Raw genomic sequence first — 18688 nt, 5'->3', positions numbered from 1 at the left:
CAGCTCTGTTATTTTCTCTCAACACATGCTCTTTCGGGTCCCGGATCTCTCACAATGTAATTTGAGGCCAAAGATTCCATGGTTTGAGGGCTCTTTTCAATGAAGAGTGCTAGAAACCCAACACTACTGACCATTCTTGAGTCACATCACTGAAGAAGGGAGCTGGAGCTAGCCTCAGGCAGGAGCGAATCCAGACACAAACTTTCTGTTGGTATCTGTCTTGTTCTTGGTGTTGCTGGTCTTGTTTGGCTACATGTTCACCTACTGAATGCAGCAACAGGCAGCGGGGCCCATCAGTTCTCCGACTCCAGGCTAGGCTAAAGGGCCTTCCTGTTTGGCTTCCCTGAAGACAATTCCAGACCTGGCAGGCCCAACATGGATACTTACCCTTCCATAGACTAAGCATTTTGGTGCAGGGGGGTGGAAAATGATTGTGCGCCACCAGAACCTCATGGGATGGGGAGAGGAAAAGGCCAGGGGAGGGGTGTACTGCTGTAGGAAGGCAAGGAGGCGCTGGATGGATAACTCAATGGCCCACTGTGCAAACTGGATTTTGAGTGTGATAGTGACAAACTTTGAAAAGTGGAACTAACTATTGCCCTGTCGCAGTACAAACTTGAGTGCAGCTGAATGCAGGCTACGTCCTAAAGCTCTACTGGCCGAGGTCCTGAGAACTCGACGGAGCAGGACGTCCATCCGAAGAGTGGGCTGATGTAGTGAAGTGGGTGTAGCACTCTTCTGAAAAGGAACAAAGATTAGTGTCTCAAAGTCATGAGCTTTTGGATGAGTTGTTCATGGGTGTATTTGCCAAGTCTGAGCATGTAGAAATTAAGCCTGCCTCAAGGACATGTGCTAAGGCCTTTTAGGACAAATGAAATAAGTTCTTACTTGAGCCCTGGCCAGGTAGCTCAGTTGGTTAGAGCATTGTCCTGATACACTGAGGTTGTGGGTTCAATCCCCAGTCAGGGCACATACAAGAATCAACCAATGAATGCATAAATAAGGGGAACAACAAATCAATGTTTCTCTCTCTCCTTTTCCCTCTCTCTCCAAAAATCAATCAATTTAAAAAAAAAAAATGTTTAAGTTCCTACTTGATACAGGCAGTTTATTGAATGGGTTAGCCAAGAAGGTGGTTCAGATTGAAAATACTCAAAAATATTTAAGATGAACCCATAGATGCCCAAGGCCTTGATAAGATCATGGATGACCAGGTGATACTTTAGTTTATGAAGTCTGTGGTGGGAGATGACTACCCCACTCCTCCAGCACTCTCACTCAGCCATCAGCAGAAGCAAAATGCTGTGAGATTAAGAGCCTCTCTGGAAAACTTAGCTGACACATCTTCCTGAAATCCCTTCCTCTGTGATACAATGCTTCCCACGCACAAAATGACTGCGGATTTGAAGGTACCCTCATCTTCAGCTTGGTGTCCAATTGCAACCGAACAGGCTTAAGCATTTTTTTAAAGTTTCCAAAGAATTAAGTGTGGCTCCTTCACAGAGGGCATCAGGAGCCAAGGAAAGGCGGCCTGTGTAGAGGGGGACGTGCCAGAGCAGTTGGCATGGAACCAGGGGGCATGTCTAGAAAAGTGCGGGAGGAGCAGGCCAGATGAGACGGGAAAGTGGGACTTCAGGGGGAGACGAGAGCCTCAGGAGGAGCTGCTACGGAAACGCGACAGAGAGGGAGTTAGGCGTCAGTCCAGGGGCGTTAGAGAGTTAACCCAGAGCGGGGTCAAGCCAGAGAGAGGATAAGAGCAAGCAACAGTGCCCCATTTACCTAGAAACAATGACGTCCCTTATACACAGCAACCTTTCCATGACCCTGCAAAGAAGGCCTAGTCCTTGCTTTTCAGTTAAGGGCAAACCTCTCAATCCTGTTCCCCCTCCAGCTACTGCCTGGTGTCTCTCATTCCTTTGAAAGCAAAAGGCCTCCAAAGAGCTGTCTGGGGAGCTGGGTGGAGGTGGGCAAAGGGGGGGGGGGGGTAACATGGGGACATCTGTGATAGTGTCAACAATAAAAATAAATTAATTTAAAAAAGAGCCGCCTGTACTTGCTGTCTCCCATTCCTGTCCTCTTATTTACTCTTGAGCCCATCCCAGTCAGGATTTTGCTCCCACATCCTGACAAAAGCCTTCTCTTCAGGACCCGAATGACCTTCCTGCCACTGAATCTCGCGCGAGGCCTCAATTCTCCACCCCGGACTTTCAGCAGCATTGACCCACCTGCTCCCTCCTCCCTCCCCCTTAGCTCCCAGGTGCCACCCTCTCCTGCTTCTTCCATCTCACTGGCTGCTCCTTCTCAGTCCCCTGGGGTGGTTCCTCCTCACTTCCCAGGCCAGCGTCTCGCAGTTGGTGTCCCCAGGCCAATCCTTGGCCCGCCCGGTTTCCTAGTCCCCAGCGCCCTCATCCACTCTCGTGTCTTAAAAATCCACTATGTGCTCCTCTTCCCCTGGGCCCCTCCTGTGGGCTCCAGACTCCTTATCTACAACTGTCTGTTCCACATCTCTGCTGAAATTTAAATATGTCCAGAACTAAATTCCTCGGCATCTCCCCAAAGCTGCTTCTCCCACAGGCTACCTGTCTTTGTTAATGGCAGTTCCATCCTTGTACCTGCCGTTCAGGCCAAAACACTTGAGTCATCCGGGACACCCCTCGGGTGCCTCCCTTCCTATCCATCAGCAAATGCTTGGCAATGCGGCGGAATCCCAGCCCTGCTCCCAGACTCCGCTCTCCACCCTGGGCCCCGGCCAATGGTCGTCTCTCGCCTGGATTATGACAACAGCCCACTTTCTGCTCCCTGCCCTGCTTCTGCCTCCTCCTCGGTCTGTTCCAGCACAGCGAGCAGAGTGTCGAAAATACAAGATCGATCATGTTGATCCCCTGAGTAAAGCCCCCAGGACCTTCCCTCTGACTCAGTGACTCTCAGCGCCCCTCCAGCGCCCCTCCAGCGCCCCTCCAGCGCCCCTCCAGCACCTGGTCAGCCCTCTCTTATTTCTCTGACTCACCGCCTACTCCTCCCTCACTCGCTCACCCCAGCACCCTGCTCGCCCCGCCAGTGGATGTGCCCCGAATTCCCATCTTCCAACTTCCCATGGCCCCTCGCTGGTGATGTGATTTTGATCTCCTGGCAAGGTGGTGTTGGATTTTGCCACGTACTGTTATATTCCCCCTTTGTATCTAATGAGCAATCTGTAGGAAGATACTTTAAGAATTTACAAACATCCTGCTCATATTCTCACCCTAGATTTTGTACCCAATGATGACTCTTATTTGAATTTATCTTTACTATGATAGTTGCAAAATGGTGGTTTTCAAAGTCTTGTGCTCCCTCCACATTTCCTCGTTGGCCTTCAGAATTCCACTGAAGCAGGAGCCCTCTTCTTCCGCCCTCCCTTCCTCCCTCTTTCTTTCCTTCATCCGTCCATCCATCCATCCATCCATCCATCCATCCATCCATCCATGTGAACTTGTTGGTCCCTGTTTTTTCCGATAAGCTAGAATTCTCCATTATTTTAATGCTTAAATTGTTCCCAATTTGGACAGTGGGAGCCCCTTTAAGCAGCCTTCTGTGCCCTTGGAACACGTGCTCACCACTTTTCAAGCACTGTCTTACTTTCCACATAACCAGCTATTCCGGGCTCATCATGGACCTATCCTGCTGCAGCCCTATGATTTCCTTGAGAAGCACTGGTACCTTTTATGGCATTCAGACCAAGATCAGGACACCAGGCATATTCATTGCTCTGGAGTATCACTGCTTCCAGCCCTTGTGGCAGGAAAACATATACATGCAAGTACACAGATACATCATATACATACATGTACTTATTTAAATACACACCTACATAAACAAACATACACAGAATATGCCATATTGTTCACTTATTTTATCGCTTGTCCATTACACTAGAATGTAAGCTCCACATCTGTTCTGTTCTGTTTGCCACTGATTTCCTAGTACATAGAACAGTGAGTAGCAAATGGGAAGTGTTCAATCAATAGTCGTTGACTAAAAGAGGAAAGAGAAACAGCCCCAGGCAGCTAAATAACTTGCCAAATCCTCAAAGCTGACAAATGGCAGCACTCTTTTTACCTGGCTTCAAAGACCCAAAATAGGAGCTAACTAGGAGTCTCGCTAGGATAGCAGGCATCTTCATGGTCATTTTCCCTCTTCATTTTTTCCCTGATCTCTTTTACCTCCAGACTCTATAGTTTGTAACCTCTCTTCCTACGCTCTAGGATTCATAATTTCAGGTGGTCAGTGGGTGGGGGCTGAAGGCAGAGGCTAGGTGGCTAGGCCTGGGGGTAGGTGAAGACCCCAGGCCCACAGCACTCAGCGATGATGGCTGAGACCTCTCCTCAGCCTAGAATGTGGCTTAATGTGGGGGGTCGAGGGGCCAGGTGATGATTCCCAGAGTCAGCGTTGTCATTTCTATCTGGCATCCTGCTCTCTGTTCTCACCCAGCAGCAGCCCTCATGCTACCCAAGGAATGAACACATGGAAGCAGAGTGCTAGAGGTAACAGGAGAGAAGACGCACCCAGAGGGGGTGGGTGGAGATCCAGCAGAGAGGAAGCCACCCTCTAGGAGCCCTGGGGTCCTGGAAACTGGCTCTGCCACTCCATCTGTCCCCAAGTGCTATAAATAGTCATTTTCAGTATCAGCCATAGCCAGACCAGGCCAGAAGCTCAGGCAACCCCCCAGAGGAAATGGACTGGGAGGGGACGTCACAGAGAGAGTGCAGGGTGGAATGGGTGGAATGAGGCTAGAGAGAAGCCTTTGCCTGTCCCCACTGCACACATCTCATCACTGGTATTCAGAGCCCTCCCCACAGAACTTTCCAGCCAGCCTATTGTCCAATAATGCTATTTCAGCAGACCATGTCCCGCCCCTCCTACTGCCTTGCTGTGTTTCTGCTGCCTTTCTGCCTTCATATTTGCTGATACTTTCAAAGCTTATCTCAAATTCCACCTCTTCCAAGGAGGAAGTCCAGAAAGCCACTCACTAAGGGATTTGTCTTGAGTGGCTGACACTTCGGCTGCGTGGGTGTCCCTGCCAGTGGAGCAGGGAGATCTGGCCCTGGGATCTCCATGAATCGTTGACCTGAAGAGTCTACTGGAACCCCAGGAACCTCTGAATAACCTCCTGCCTGCCTCTCTCTTTTGTATTACAGAGCCCTTCAGAGCCCTACAGCTCTTCCTCTGCCTCCCCAGCGCAAAATTTGCTTTGTTATTTGGTTACTGAGTGATTTTAGGGAAATCTGTTACCTCTCTGGGCCAATCGCAGGCTGGGTTCCCTGGTCCCAGAGACAGAGTATAGCATGCAGGATGTTCATTAAGGAGGGCCCTTGGGCTCAGCGCCTGTGGAAGGGCATGAAGAGGAAGCTGCATTGGACAGACGGAGAAGTTGAACTGCCAGGTAGGCCTGACAGCCTCCATCCAAGGGAGCTCTAGAGCCACAAGGACCTTCAGAGTTGTCCCATGTCGGCCGAAGTGGCCACTCTTTTACCCCCATCCAGATCAGCCCGGGGAAGGGCCTGCCCTTGGGCAAGGCTGCTCTCTGCAGCAAAAACAGTCCCTGAAGGGGCTAAAAGGCGATGGCTGTCCACCTCCCAGCAGCTGGGACAAGTCCTTCCATGAAGAGGGATCCGGACTGTGCATGGGTGCCTCAGCTTCCTCCTGTAACAAGGGTTTATGACACGTCATTGGAATCTCATCCCAATAAAATGCAACAAAATATGTGAAGTTCCTAATACACACTCTGACTCACAGTCACTGCTTGGTAATGAGGACAGTGCTTATTGTCTGAGTATTGGGTTGAGGTCTTTTGGTTAACCCTGACCCCAAGCCACCTTTCCTCTCTTGGGGAGGGACCAAGGGGTGACTCCATGTGAGCTAGACTCAAATTTAGACTTCTAACGTTTCTCTAGATGAAATCGCGTATAAAGCCACAGAAGTACAATAAAAAAAAATTTTAATGTTCATCACACAAATTTAAAGGAGGCCCCATTAGCAGATTAATTACATTTTATTAATTTGTTATCTTGTGAATAACACTGTTATATTCCATTTCATGTTTTTGTCTTAACTTCTTCAATATAATTTTTTTTTTTTTAATATATCTTTATTGATTTCAGAGAGAGGACAGGAGAGGGAGAGAGAGAGATAGAAACATCAATGATGAGAGAGTCATTGATCGAGCCCACAATCTGGGCATGTGCCCTGACCGGGAATCGAACCCCAATCGCCTGGATCCCAGGTCGATGCTCAACCGCTAGCCATGCCCGGCTGGGCCAATATAAATGTTTAATATGAACCACTTTATCTACCATCCTGTTTTGACAAATTTCTTCTCGGGATTCAGGCATGCTTAAGAAATGGTAGTGGTCCAGGCTACTCTCTGCATTTGAGAGCTCTGAGGCCCCTGGTCCAGGTGGGGGCCAGGAGGCAGGTGGGTGACACAGCTTCAGCTCTGGAGCTGGCCCCTCAATTTCTTGGACATGGCCATAGACCCAACAGCTCATCGGTCCATAGCTTTACTGGCCAAGGGAACTCCAGCCAGGTCAGGTGCACAGGTGCCCTTACTGTCCCACGCGCCAAGGAGCACGCTCTGTGCCATCTGGAACCAGAAAGGCACCCAATCCTGAGTGGCCACTTCAGGATTTCCTCTGGGCTGGAGCAGGTAGCAGGAGAAAAGCAAAAACGGGGCGCCAATTCCTTGCCCTGTCCCTGGCACAGCCACGGGTACCTCCCACAGGCATTTCAGCCGCTGGTGAGGGACACGCTGCCCCTGGGCGCAGGGCAGGGGGCTGAGCCGGCCTGGACCGGCGGGACAGGACCAAGCCGGAAAGATGTCTTTGTTCTGCGAGCTTCTGAGCTTAGGTTTCATTCTTTATACAGAAAAAAAGCATGTCACTCGGCTGTCATTACACCAGGGCGCCCCGGGCAGTTGCGCCCTTTTGGGGACGTGGGAGTCGCTGTGCTCCTGGCCAGGCACCTTCTGGCGGTCCCTTGCCGCTGGGCAGAGCCGGCCTCAAATCCCAGCGTAGGCGGTGCAGTGAGTCTGAGAATCACCTTCGCTCCCACCTGGGTCGGGGCCAGAACCTCTCAGTCCCAGAGGAGGGGCCCTGGTGGCCATCTCCAGGGACGGGAGCTCTGCAGTCACCTGGGCAAGTCCAGGACCTGGAAATTAAGTAAGACCGTACGTAAAGCCTAGCACAGTCCTGGCCTCTGTCTCCATCCACATAGTGGCCCCAGGGGGGGGGGGGGGGTCCTGGCAACGGCACCCTGGGTGTGGGGTTGCCAGCTCTGCAGAAGCCAGACTGGGCGACTCCGCCTGCAGATGCCTCCCACCCTGTCCACATTGTAAAGCTGGACTGAGAGCTGGAAAGACCCACTGCCCCCCAACCCCGACTTCCTGGACCACTCCTCTGTCTTTTTCCTGCCCTCCCCGCTTCCATTCCTCCAGTCTTCTTCTGTTTCTGCGGGCGCACGTCCCAACACCTCTCCCCCTTTCCCGGCATTTGGTGGAGGCTGTTTAGGTCAACAAACTTTTATGGAATGCATTATAATAATAACAAGGCAACTGAAGCTCAGAGAGGTTGCTTAAGGCCTCCGCGGGAGTCAGGGGTCCGAGGGAACTGGGGAGTAGGGATAAATAAGTAATGGTGTTTAAAATAAGACAGGGTTGCTTGTGTTCAGGGGCCAGAGCTGTCAATGGGTCTGGGTATTTGAATACCTTCTGTGTGGCCAGCTCAGAGCTGTTAGGGGAGATTAAAAAGACAGAAGATGAGATTTCCTACGGCCAGAAAGACTGGCATAGAGTCACCAATCCAAGAAGCTGAGAACATTTTACTTAATTTATTTGTTTTGAAAACTTTCTATCATTAGAGGAAATTCTTTTTTAAAAATTCCTCAATTCCATCTCCCAATACAAAGTTAGTTTTTGTGCTTTCTCCTAATTTTTAGCAATAAGACAGAGTTTTCATTTTTTAACATAAATTTTACCAATAGCAATATTTGGTTTACAAGAAATCTTGTTCCACTGATTTTTACATATTCTGAGAACACACTTCCTGGTCTCCTCTTAGTCCCATGGTCACTATTTTCATGCCGCATACTGTTTCCTCATATGGCCATGCCATATTTAGCCACTTTTCTGTTACTGGTTGATTCCAGTTTTTTGTCATTATAAATAATGTGGTTATAAATATCTTTGTACATATAGCTTTTTTCTTCTTTTAAATTATGTCTTTGGAATTACTTCCCAGAAAGGGGATGACTGGGTCAAAGGGTTGACTGTTTTATAGCTCTTGCTATGTAGATCCAGACTACAACTGAGAACATTTAACAACTAAATGAAGCAACTGAGGACTCACAGCCCTCACAAATGTACCAGTGCCCATGTCTGGAAAGTATATTGTGTAGAATAAGCACTGTTGGGCACCTAGGAGTATCAGGCTCCTACTAGCAGGACACACAGGGATGAATGAGAGGCAGGCTCCCTCCTTGGGGAGCACAGAAGCTGTGACTTTTCAACCTTTTTCTCCTCCTAGGACACAAAATACTCGACACTGCTACACATCTAAGGCAGACTCAGAATTTGGCGATTCCCCCCAAATTCTGCAGGGACTTGAAACACTAACATGTTTTCTAATCAGCAGACTCTTAATCAAAGTGGGTGGATTTGGGGCTTCAATGAAGCCCGTGGCTGGTTCCTGGCTGTAAGTCCATTCCTTTTTCTCAGACTCAAGAAAGAATATATCAGGATGCTAGGGGATGGGAGGGATATATAGATAACATAAATCCACGTCAATTTCTAAGTATAAGCAAACCATTCCTAAAAATAGGCATTTGTGCTGTGATACAATCAGACAAGATGATCCTTTCATGTGTAATCTGTGCACCCAGCTCCCTGGTACGTAGCCCAGGATCACAAGGAGACAGAGCTCTGCTTTTAACAAACACATTCAGTTAGGTTCCTGGGCCCATTGGAACGTGGGGTGGGGGTTGGTGTTCGGGGTTCCTCCCACACCAACAAACAATTCTTAGACACCAGCAGGGTGTCCGAAAAGTCAGCTCAATTTTGACACTACAAGACTGCCCCCCTCCACACACTTCAGAAGCCAGCCTCAAGCCCAGGCTCACACCTGTGCTGCTGACCAATGGGCTCTAGATTGGAGGTTCCAACCACCTTCTCCAGCTCAGAATGCCAATCACAAGTCCAGGCTGTTACCTGTACTTCTGACCAACTGGCTATAAATCAGAGGTTCCCACAAACCCCTCCTTGGGTTCTATTAATTTGCTAGAACGGGTCACAGAACTTGGAGAAAACTGTTACTTGCTACATCACTAGTTGATTGTAAAAGGACATGACTCAGGAACAGTCAGATGGAAGAGATGCACAGGGGCAGGTTTGTGAGGGGGGGTGCGGACCTTCCAAGCCACTTCCAAGTGCACTGCTCTCCCCTCATCTCCACGTGTTCACCAACCTGGAAGCTCTCAAAAGCAAATTCACCGAACCCAAGGAGAAGGTTGTGGGAACCTCTGAGTTACAGGCAGTTGATTCTTATGGAGACTTCGTTACACAGGCATGGCTGAATAAATCACTGGTCACTGGTGATTGATTCAGCTCCCGTCCCTCACCCCTCCCTGGAGGTGGGGGTGGGGAGTGAGGGACAGAAAATTCTAAACCTCTAATCCTGTGGTTGATTCTCTAGGCAACCAGCCCTCATCCACAGAAGTTTCCTAAAAGTCACTTCATTCGCATAACAAAAGACACCTCTATCTTTCTCAACACTTGGGAAATTCTGTGGGTTTCTGGAGTTGTGAGCCAGGAATTGTGGGCGAAGACAAAATATTTTTGAGAAATACAGTTTGATTATCTGAATGACTGACTAAATATATGTTTTATAAGTCATAATGTCGCATACATTGGGCATGTGCTCTGTGCCAAGTACTGTGCTGGGGCCCTGGGGCCAGGATGCATGAGTGCCAAGAGAACTATGAAGAACCTGGACCCCAGAGAGGGCAAGTGGGCATAAGAATGGCCACTGTGCCCCCGCCGGGGCGGCTCAGGCCTGTGCAGGGTCTCGGGTTCAATTCCTGGTCAAGGGCGGTTCCCGGGTGGCAGGTCTGATCCCCAGCCCGCGTTTGGGGCGCGTGTAGGAGGCAACCAATCGATGTGACTCTTCCCTTCCCCCTTCCCATCCACTCTCTCAAAAATCAATGGGAAAAAAGTCCACACTGCTCCAGTGAGGATTGAAAAAAGAAAAGACTGGCCATTGTATCGCATTCATGACCACTGCGTGCCGCGCACTATCTGGACGCTGGGATGTACCCTACCCCGCAGGACTAGTGCCGAGGGGTGGGGTGGGACAAGTAGTGAGTAACCCGTCGAGTACGTCAGACGGTGACAAACAGTGGAGAAAACTAAAGCCGAGCGAAGGCGACAGAGCCTTCCCGAGGGAGTTTAGCGGGGGGCTGGGAGATGACCGGGGAGCCACGGGGGGCTTTCCAGACGGAGGCCTCGAGGCAGAAGCCAAGGGGCCGAGAAGAGGGTGGGGGCGGCAGGGGAGCGAGGGCAGGGAGGGTGCCGGCCGCCCCGTGGGGGCCCTCGGAGAGTCTGAGGACTCGGGCTGACTGCGTGAGGCGGGGCCCGCGGCAGCGGCCGGTCCGGTCGGCGCGCAGGACGCGCCCGCGGGAGGGCGCCAGGCGGCGGGCGCTGGTGGCCGGCTGGGCCCCGGGGCCCCCGCTGAACCCGCGCCCTTTCCTCCTCGGAGCCCTCGGCCGCCCGGACTCGAGGTCTGCGCGGCTCCTGTGGGAACCTGGCGCGAACTCCAGCCCCAGGAGAGCTTCCAGGAGGGTTCTGAGTTCCAGTGACCGCGCAGCGCCGAGCGACGGTCCCCGGAGCCTCACAACCGCCCCGGGCCGCCGTTAGCCTCGGCCGCCCCCGCGCCCGGCTGCGCAGCGGGCTGGACACAGCCTCGTCGGCCTCGCGGCACCAGACGAGCTCATTCGAAAGCACCTCGTGCACCCCGTTACCGTCCACAAAAAGCAATATGACGACGGGGCAGCTCTCAGAGGGCCGACTGCTCGGCACTTCCAACACTTTTAAAAGCGCCGCGCCCGGGTGCGCGGGTACCTGCTGGCTTCTCACCGAGCGCCCCCGCGGCGCCGGGGCCCGGGGCGGAGCCGGGGAGCCCCCCCGGACCAGGCTCGAGGCCCCTCGGACGAGTCCCTCACCGCGGCGGGGCGGGGCGGCGCGGGGCGGGCGCGCGGAGGCCTGGGCGGAGCCGCCCCGCCCGCGCCCGGCTCGGGGCGCGCACTCGCCGGGAGCCCGGGGAGCCCAGCGCGCCGCCCGGCTCTGCAGCGTCTGTCCCCGCGGGCCGCCGCCGCGCCATGACCACCCAGCAGATAGTCCTCCAGGGCCCGGGGCCATGGGGCTTCCGCCTCGTGGGCGGCAAGGACTTCGAGCAGCCTCTCGCCGTTTCCCGGGTAAGAGCACCCGGGACGCGTGGGGAGCGGGGTGGCCCCGGGCCCCGCGGACGCTGGGGGGACGGCGGTTTCGGGAGCCGGGTCGGAGCCGGGACCCCGGGCGCGTCCAGGTGCGCGGGAGCCCCGAGCGCCGAGCGCGCCCGCCGCCCCCGCCCCGCCCGGCCCCGCGCTCCAGCCCCCGAGCCGGCCGGGGCCCCGCGCACCTACCGCGTCGGGAGAGCGGGGCAGGGTCGCTCCTCCGCCCGGAAGCGCGGCCGCGGGGCGAGGGCGTGGGGTCCCCGCAGGTCCGCGCACCGCGAGGTGGCACCTTTCGGTTCTTCACGAGTCAGGGTGGCAGACGGTCCTTGGGGCCGCCCGGCCCGTCTGTGAAGAGGCGCGGGGGGTGGGACGTGCGCGGGGCGAGCGAGAGTGACTTTCAGTGCCGCCGAAACGACTCGCTTCTCGCTCGTGGACCTGATCCACGGCCGGGTCTCACCTCCGAATGCCTTTTGGAGAAAAGACCGAATTTTGGAAACAAAAAAAACACGAGTAAATTTATTTGGACCCCCCCCCCCCGCGGGAGTGGCCATGGCCTTGTTTCTTCCTGGCATTCCCGGATTATCAGCCGATCAGCACTTTTCAAAACCCCGGGAATGCTTGAATCCAAGGAATCATTAAGTTCTCAAAAGGGCCTCATCTGTTTGGAGAACGGAACCTCATCGCAGGGTCAGAGACCCCCAGGCCCATCGCCCCGAATACAGCAGAAGCCGCGGGAGACCCAGGCCAGGCTTTTGTCTCCTAGTCTGGGCTGCAGGCGAGCTTGATGCCCCCCCGGGAGTGGTACAGTCACTGCCTGCACCTACAAGGTGGACAAGCAATATTTTTTGACTGAGTGGCAAAAGGGAGCAAAAAGCACTGCCTGGTGTCCACGCCTTGCCTTAAGGTCTCACATTGCACCCTGGGGCCCATCTACTTGAGGAAAGCTGCCCCTAAACTTACCTCTCCAGCCAGGGAATATCTTTTTTCTTGGAGGGGAGTGAGGGTGGAGAGGGAAGGGGAAGATCCCTATGGGTCCTTTTAACTTAAGTCCCTGCCACCAGCTGCTGACAAAGTGCGGTGGGAGGTGCAGGAGGAAAAGAATTGGGGGCCTCTTGGCCTGTCTGCCCACATTTCCTTCCAGGTGGGCCTAGGGAGACTGAGGAGGTTTTCTCTGACCTCCCCACCTCCCAGAGAGGCTGGTGTTACAGTTCTTAGGCCCTATCTTTCCCCTGCTGCCCTGAGGGGACCTCTTTGATTGTTATGGCAGGTACAGACTTTCTTCCCAAATTCCTCAAGCCCAGAAACTGTGCCTTCCCCTTATCAGGACTCCCACCCCCAAGCCTGACACAGAGCTGAACCTGGCCGTGCCCAGTAAATCTTTGCAGGCTTATTAATAAAAGCCTGTCCAGGGAAGGCACATTTAGATTCGCTTACCTCATAGTCCATTTGTCCCCACTCTTTGTGTCTATAATTAACCTGTCAGCCCTCTCCACTTCTGAATTTATATATGACATGCAACCTTTTTTTAAGAAGTGGAAGATATATTGGCAATCTGTTAAAAGGGCTGTTACCACCTGGCATTTTAACTGCTTTAAAAAGTCTTAATGCAAGTGGCACTGTGTAGGAATGACAATACGGGGTGGAAAACAACACTATAAATTCACTAGTTTGTACCTTCATGTATTCATTCATTTATTTATTAGCACATGTTTAATGAGCATGTTCCAGAAACGGCAAAGCTCTGAAGTCTCAGAAATGAGGACACGGCTCCATTTTCTCAAGGTGTTCATGGTATAGTGAGGGAAGCTAATCTTTACTTGGCAGGTGCTTTACCTGAAAAGTGAAAGTGACTCAGGAGGTGACATTCTCATGCTGACAGTAATTTACTTCTTTCTTCATCTCATTATTTCCACGTGGAAAAATTGGGGCCTCCTCCTGGGAATGGGAAAGCGGCTATCTGGGTGAGATCTGGTGCTGGTCTGGTTTCTGCTGCTTCCTTGAGCTGAACCTGGGGTGAGCCTCCTATTGTGGAGGCTGCCTTCTTTAACTCTGCAGTGGAGATAACCCCAGCCACTGGCTGTGAGTTACCTGTGAGAGAGTGCTCTGTAAACAGTGAACAATAGTGTGGAGGCGTGAGCACTGATCTGGAGCTGCACACACCTTCTGGTTGGTAGGTGTGTTACATTTATCGTCCTGGGCAGATAGAGTTTGCTAGTACGGATTTGTATATGTAGACTTTGAGTCTCCACACCCAAGCAAACCATAAAATTAGGCCAGGAGAGGAGTGCCTTTTATTTAAATAGCTATGTTTGCTTTCTCTTGCATGGATTATTCTGGTATTGGCTGTAGTCTTGCTAACGCTTCTGAATGTAACTTTGTAATCTGTGTACTTGAAATTGTTTTATTTCTTTTTTTTTTAACTTATTTTTTATTGTGAAATAAAGAAGTTATAAAATATAAATGCATAGCAAACGATTATAAATACCTGTATAATCACCACCACCCAGGTCAAGAAATAAAACATTGCCCACACCCTAGAAGCTCAATACCCATAACCCTAGCATGACTTACGGTAATCACCTTGCTTTTTTTTTTTTTATAGTTTTACCATCCAATTATGCCTCCTGAACACCATAGCTTAATTTTGCCTGTTTCTGAGCAGAATCATACCAAATACATTGTGTATGTGTGTAGCTTCAATGTTTTCATCTATTTCTAATTTGAAGACTTAACATTTCAATCCAGATTTTCAAATTTAGATGGACATAAATTAGCTTTCTTCCTTTTCCCAGTTTCTCAAATTAACTTCTAACCTTGGACTCCCATATGATCCACACATTGGCCACTGTCCCCTGAGATTTTTTTCTGTCAGTTCCTGCTCCAAATCTACAGTTGTCTGTCTCCTTGAGGGTGTTTTTTGTTTGTTTTGGTTTTTTTTCCTATGTCAATTTCTTATTTCCTCTAGTTGCTTTCAAGGGAAGCTTTCAGAGAATCCACACCCAAGCTGAAATTGCTGCTCAGTGTGTCTGGACTGTTTTTCTCTCCCAGCAACTGACAAAAGACAGGAAGGGGTGGGGCCAGAGATAGAGATGCTCTTGGGAGGAGCTGCTCATTTGCCTCAAATTTGGGGAAGCCTTTGCTCAGCGCCTGTGGTTTTGTGGCAAATTGCTCAATATCCTAAGGGGTGCTTAATAATGGCTGCTCTGTAGACAGAGGGCCTTTTCTGCGTTAAGAGTGTTATAGCCAGACTGAAGTAGGTTCACATCCTGTCCTGAAGGTCAAAAGAGCAGGGCTCATCTGTCAGATTTATGAAAAGCGAGAAATGACCATGAAGGCTCATTAGGCGTTAATGGCCCTTGCTCTGCACCCCTTCGTTCTGTGAAATCCATTACCTGAGAAGCATTAGCTCCTCTAGCTGAGCGCAGCGGATCCAAGGAGAGAGGAGGAACAGGATGGAGGAAGGAATAGCGTGGAAGTGAACGCTTGAGCCTCTTGGCCTGAAACTCCCCAAACCATGTTATGACCCCCAACCAGAGACCTTCACCTTCCCCCGCCTCCTGGGTCCCAGCGGGGCTGGTTCGTCTTTGAGGAGGAGAAAGGGGAGAAGAATGGCCTTAAGGTATTGCAGGGCAGCAGGTGACTGAGAGGAGACTGTCATCTAACCACTGAGGTCACACTGCCCTCCTGATGAGGACAGGGAAAAGCACCAAGGAATTGCTCTTGTGCTGGGACTAGGCTCAGACTGCCTTCCAAGCTGTGCTCATTCCCTGGGCGGTGCCTTGCATTGCTCCACGGAGAGGAAAGCAGGTGTTGCCTTTTACAGAGAGGAAGATCAGGTTTCCATTGCTTAGGTAATTTGCTTGAATTTACATAAGTTTTGTCATTGACTGAGCTACTTAAGGTCCTTGTAAAGGGAAGAGTAGAGATTAGTTTAAACTGAGCAAAAATGGCTATGTGTGGGCCTGGTAAAGTGTCCAGGCCAGTGTCTCAGGCTGAGCACCACACTGGGTGACCCTTGGCAAGTCACAGCTTCTCTAGGGTTCAGTTCTCCGGAAAGATAAACAAACAAGCAAACCCAAATGGCTTTTGTACACTTTGAATGTGAGAGCCCACTTTTTTTTCTTAAAAAGTGTCCCAGTCGTCATTGTACCATCAGCCACAAGTGAGTTGACTAAGATAACGTATTATGAATTCAGAAATGTTTTCAGACAAACTTGTTATTCACCTGTGAATGTTGTTCCAGGTGACTTACATCATCTTGAAAGATTTGTGTGGGAAATACTTGATTGGCTCGTGATAATAACTGTAATTAAAATGTATATTGGACTTTTTAACATATGAGGCACTTTTCTAGATGATTAATATATTCTCTCAGTAATCCTCACGAGTATCTTGTGAAGCAGAAACAATTAAGATACCCATTTTACAGGTGAGGAAACTGAGGCATGGGCTGTTACAGTACTTTGCCTGCGTCATACAGTAGTGAGTGACAGAGCTGGAATTTGGCTGAGCAGTCTGGCTTTAGGGTCCACAGCCTTAATTGCTGTCATACTAATATTTTAATAGCAGCTAACATTTTGTGAATGCCTATTCTGTGGTAGGTGTGTACTTGCGTTAGCTTCTGTACTTCCCACAACCCCTGACACAGGGATTCAGGACACAGTAAATTGCAGGACTGGGATTTGAAGCTGGACAAACAGACCCAGGACAGTTTTAAACGCTGTAACTGTCAATATTTCATTAGTAATAATATCTTAATTCATAGCCCAGAGAAGTGCTACAGGCATTAACATGAGGGTTGGGACCCCAAAGCCTCTTGTGCCCATGAGGGTTGGCCGGTGAGGCCTTTCAGCTGCTTTGTGGCCTCAGCTCGAGTGCTCCTGGAGCTCAGAGAGCCCCACAGGGCAGCACCTCCCCACCCTGTTCCTCCTGAAAAGCCAGAAGCCCTGGCCTCAGCTGGGAGAATTGGCCATCCAGGTATAGGATTCCATGCCCATGTGGGTGGTGAAAGACAAGAGCAGAGGAGCTGAATGACTGGCCAGAGAAAAGCCTGTCTGGGGGGCTAGCAGGAGGAAATTTGGGGACAGTTTTTGTGGAAAATAAAGATGATCAGGGAGTGGACAGATCCACCTTGCCCAGCCAACAATGGGCCTGGAAAGTGGTAGCCAAGCCAAGTCCAAAACTAAATATAGCCCTGGCCGGTGTTGCTCAGTTGGTGGTGTGTCTTCCCATGCACGGAGAGGTCACTGGTTTGATTCCAGGTCAGGACACATGCCCTGGCTATGGGCTTGATCCCAAGTAGGGGGCATGCAGGAGGCAGCCAGATAGATGTTTCTACTCTCTTTCTTTCTCTCTTCCTTTTCCCTCTCCCTTCCTTTCTCTTTCTAAAAATCAATAAAAAGAGCCTAGCCAGTGTGTTTCAGCAGTGGAGCATCCACCTATGATCCAGAAGATTGAGGTTCAATTCCCTGTCAGGGCACATGCTTGGGTTGCAGGCTCGATCCCCAGTAGGGGGCATGCAGGAGGCAGCGGATCAGTGACTCAAATCATTGATGTTTCTGTCTCTCTCCCTCTCCCTTCTTCTCTCTGAAATCAATAAAAGGCATATTTAAAAAATAATAATAATAAATGGAAACATTTATATTTAAAAACAACAACAAAATATACCCATGAAGACCTAAGACAAAAAAGGTAACTTCTGTATGGTGCTTGGCGCCTTGTATGGTGGTTGCCCTCGGTATTAGCTTCCTTGTGGGTAAACTGGGGCACTCAGCCGTAACTGAGGACTGTGGTGCACTTTCACGTATACAGTACACTGTCTTCTTGGTGAGCATGTTTTCCTGAGGAATATTTCCTGAAGAATAGCCTGGTCTTGTAAGAGGCAAGTTTTTGACCAAAGACTCAGTGCCTAATTTTTATAGACATGACTACTCATATCAAACAAGATAACAAGGACATAGGTATGACATATATGAGGTAAAGGTGACTAAAATGCTTACAGATAGGTTAAATTTGGATAATGCAGCAACAACTTACTTCCATTTCTTTAAAAAAAAAATTATAAAAAATACTCATGCTTCTAAAGTGGAACATGCCCATACCCATACCCATGACCCAGCAATTCTCCTAGTTAAAGACTCGGTAGAAGTGTGTCCACTTGGGCACCAAAAGCCCCAAACTCAAAACAATTCAAATTTCTAACAACAGTGGAATGGACAAGTAAATGGTGGTATGTTACATGATATCAACACCACAGCAATGAGAATGGAGGAGTCACAACTGTGCACAGTGCTATGGCTGAGACACACAAGCATACATAGGAAGGAAAAAAGCCAGACATAAAAGGGTGACCACATGTATTTATATACTAATATATCATCATGTAATATGTGAAATATATTTATATATGAATAAAAATATGTATATAAACAATATAAAATTATTCTATGGTGTTGGAAGTCAGGACCATGGTAGCCTTTGCCAGGAAGTTAGGGATGGGAAGGAGACCGAGGGGACTTCAGCAGTTCAGCTGAGTTGTTACCAGCTCTGACACACCGATGCTGGCTCCATGGGTGTGCTCTCTGTGTGAGAATCCACCCAGCTGTGTATTTACAATTGTGTACTTTTCTGTATGTGTGTTATACTTCAATAAAAAGTTTGCTTGAAAATCCTTGTGCTTGTTAAAAGAGATCAAATACCATAAAAATGTGGAAAGCATTTTTATCAAAAGGTAAAAGCCTGCCCCACACCCTTCCCTAACCTTAACTTCCCAGAGGTAAACACTGTTAACAGTTTGCTGCAGAACTTTCCAGACTTTTTTTCCATTCATGTAGCATTTTAAAAATCAAATTACCATATCTAGGTGAACTATTTAGACATCATTGCTTTGTACTTCCTTATTTTTCACTGTGGCAAATCAAGAATTAGAGGCATCTAGCATAACCCACGGACACAGACATAGTATGGGGAAAGCCTGGGGGTGGGGCGGATGCAGGGTGGAGGGGGCCATGGGGGGGTTACAAAAAAGAATTAAAGGCATCTTGATGTGGGAAAAAGTCTTGTCGGTTCATTAGCTGTGTGTCCTCGGCAGGGTGAGCCCCGAAGCCTCAGTGCCCTCCTTTGTAAGGCGGGACCAGGGATTTGTCTCCGCAGGCGGTGGTGAGGGTGCAGGTGG

At 50.1% G+C, this 18688-nt stretch overlaps 1 protein-coding gene across 1 annotated transcript in view; it reads left to right on the top strand.

The window, feature by feature from the left end:
- The first annotated feature begins 11313 nt into the window (after positions 1–11313).
- PDLIM1 (PDZ and LIM domain 1) overlaps positions 11314–18688 on the top strand; it is a 36186-nt gene continuing 28811 nt past the window's right edge. Inside the window, exon 1 of the mRNA XM_081158412.1 lies at positions 11314–11496. Coding sequence (XP_081014538.1) covers positions 11401–11496 — 96 coding nt within the window. The 5' untranslated portion in view covers positions 11314–11400. The remainder of the gene's footprint in view (positions 11497–18688) is intronic.

The sequence above is a fragment of the Miniopterus schreibersii genome (genome assembly GCF_964146895.1).
Source record: "Miniopterus schreibersii genome assembly, chromosome: 14".
NCBI lineage: Eukaryota > Metazoa > Chordata > Mammalia > Chiroptera > Miniopteridae > Miniopterus > Miniopterus schreibersii.
The sequence above is the reverse complement of the archived record's forward strand: the minus strand, read 5'-3'. Positions and strand labels throughout refer to the sequence as shown.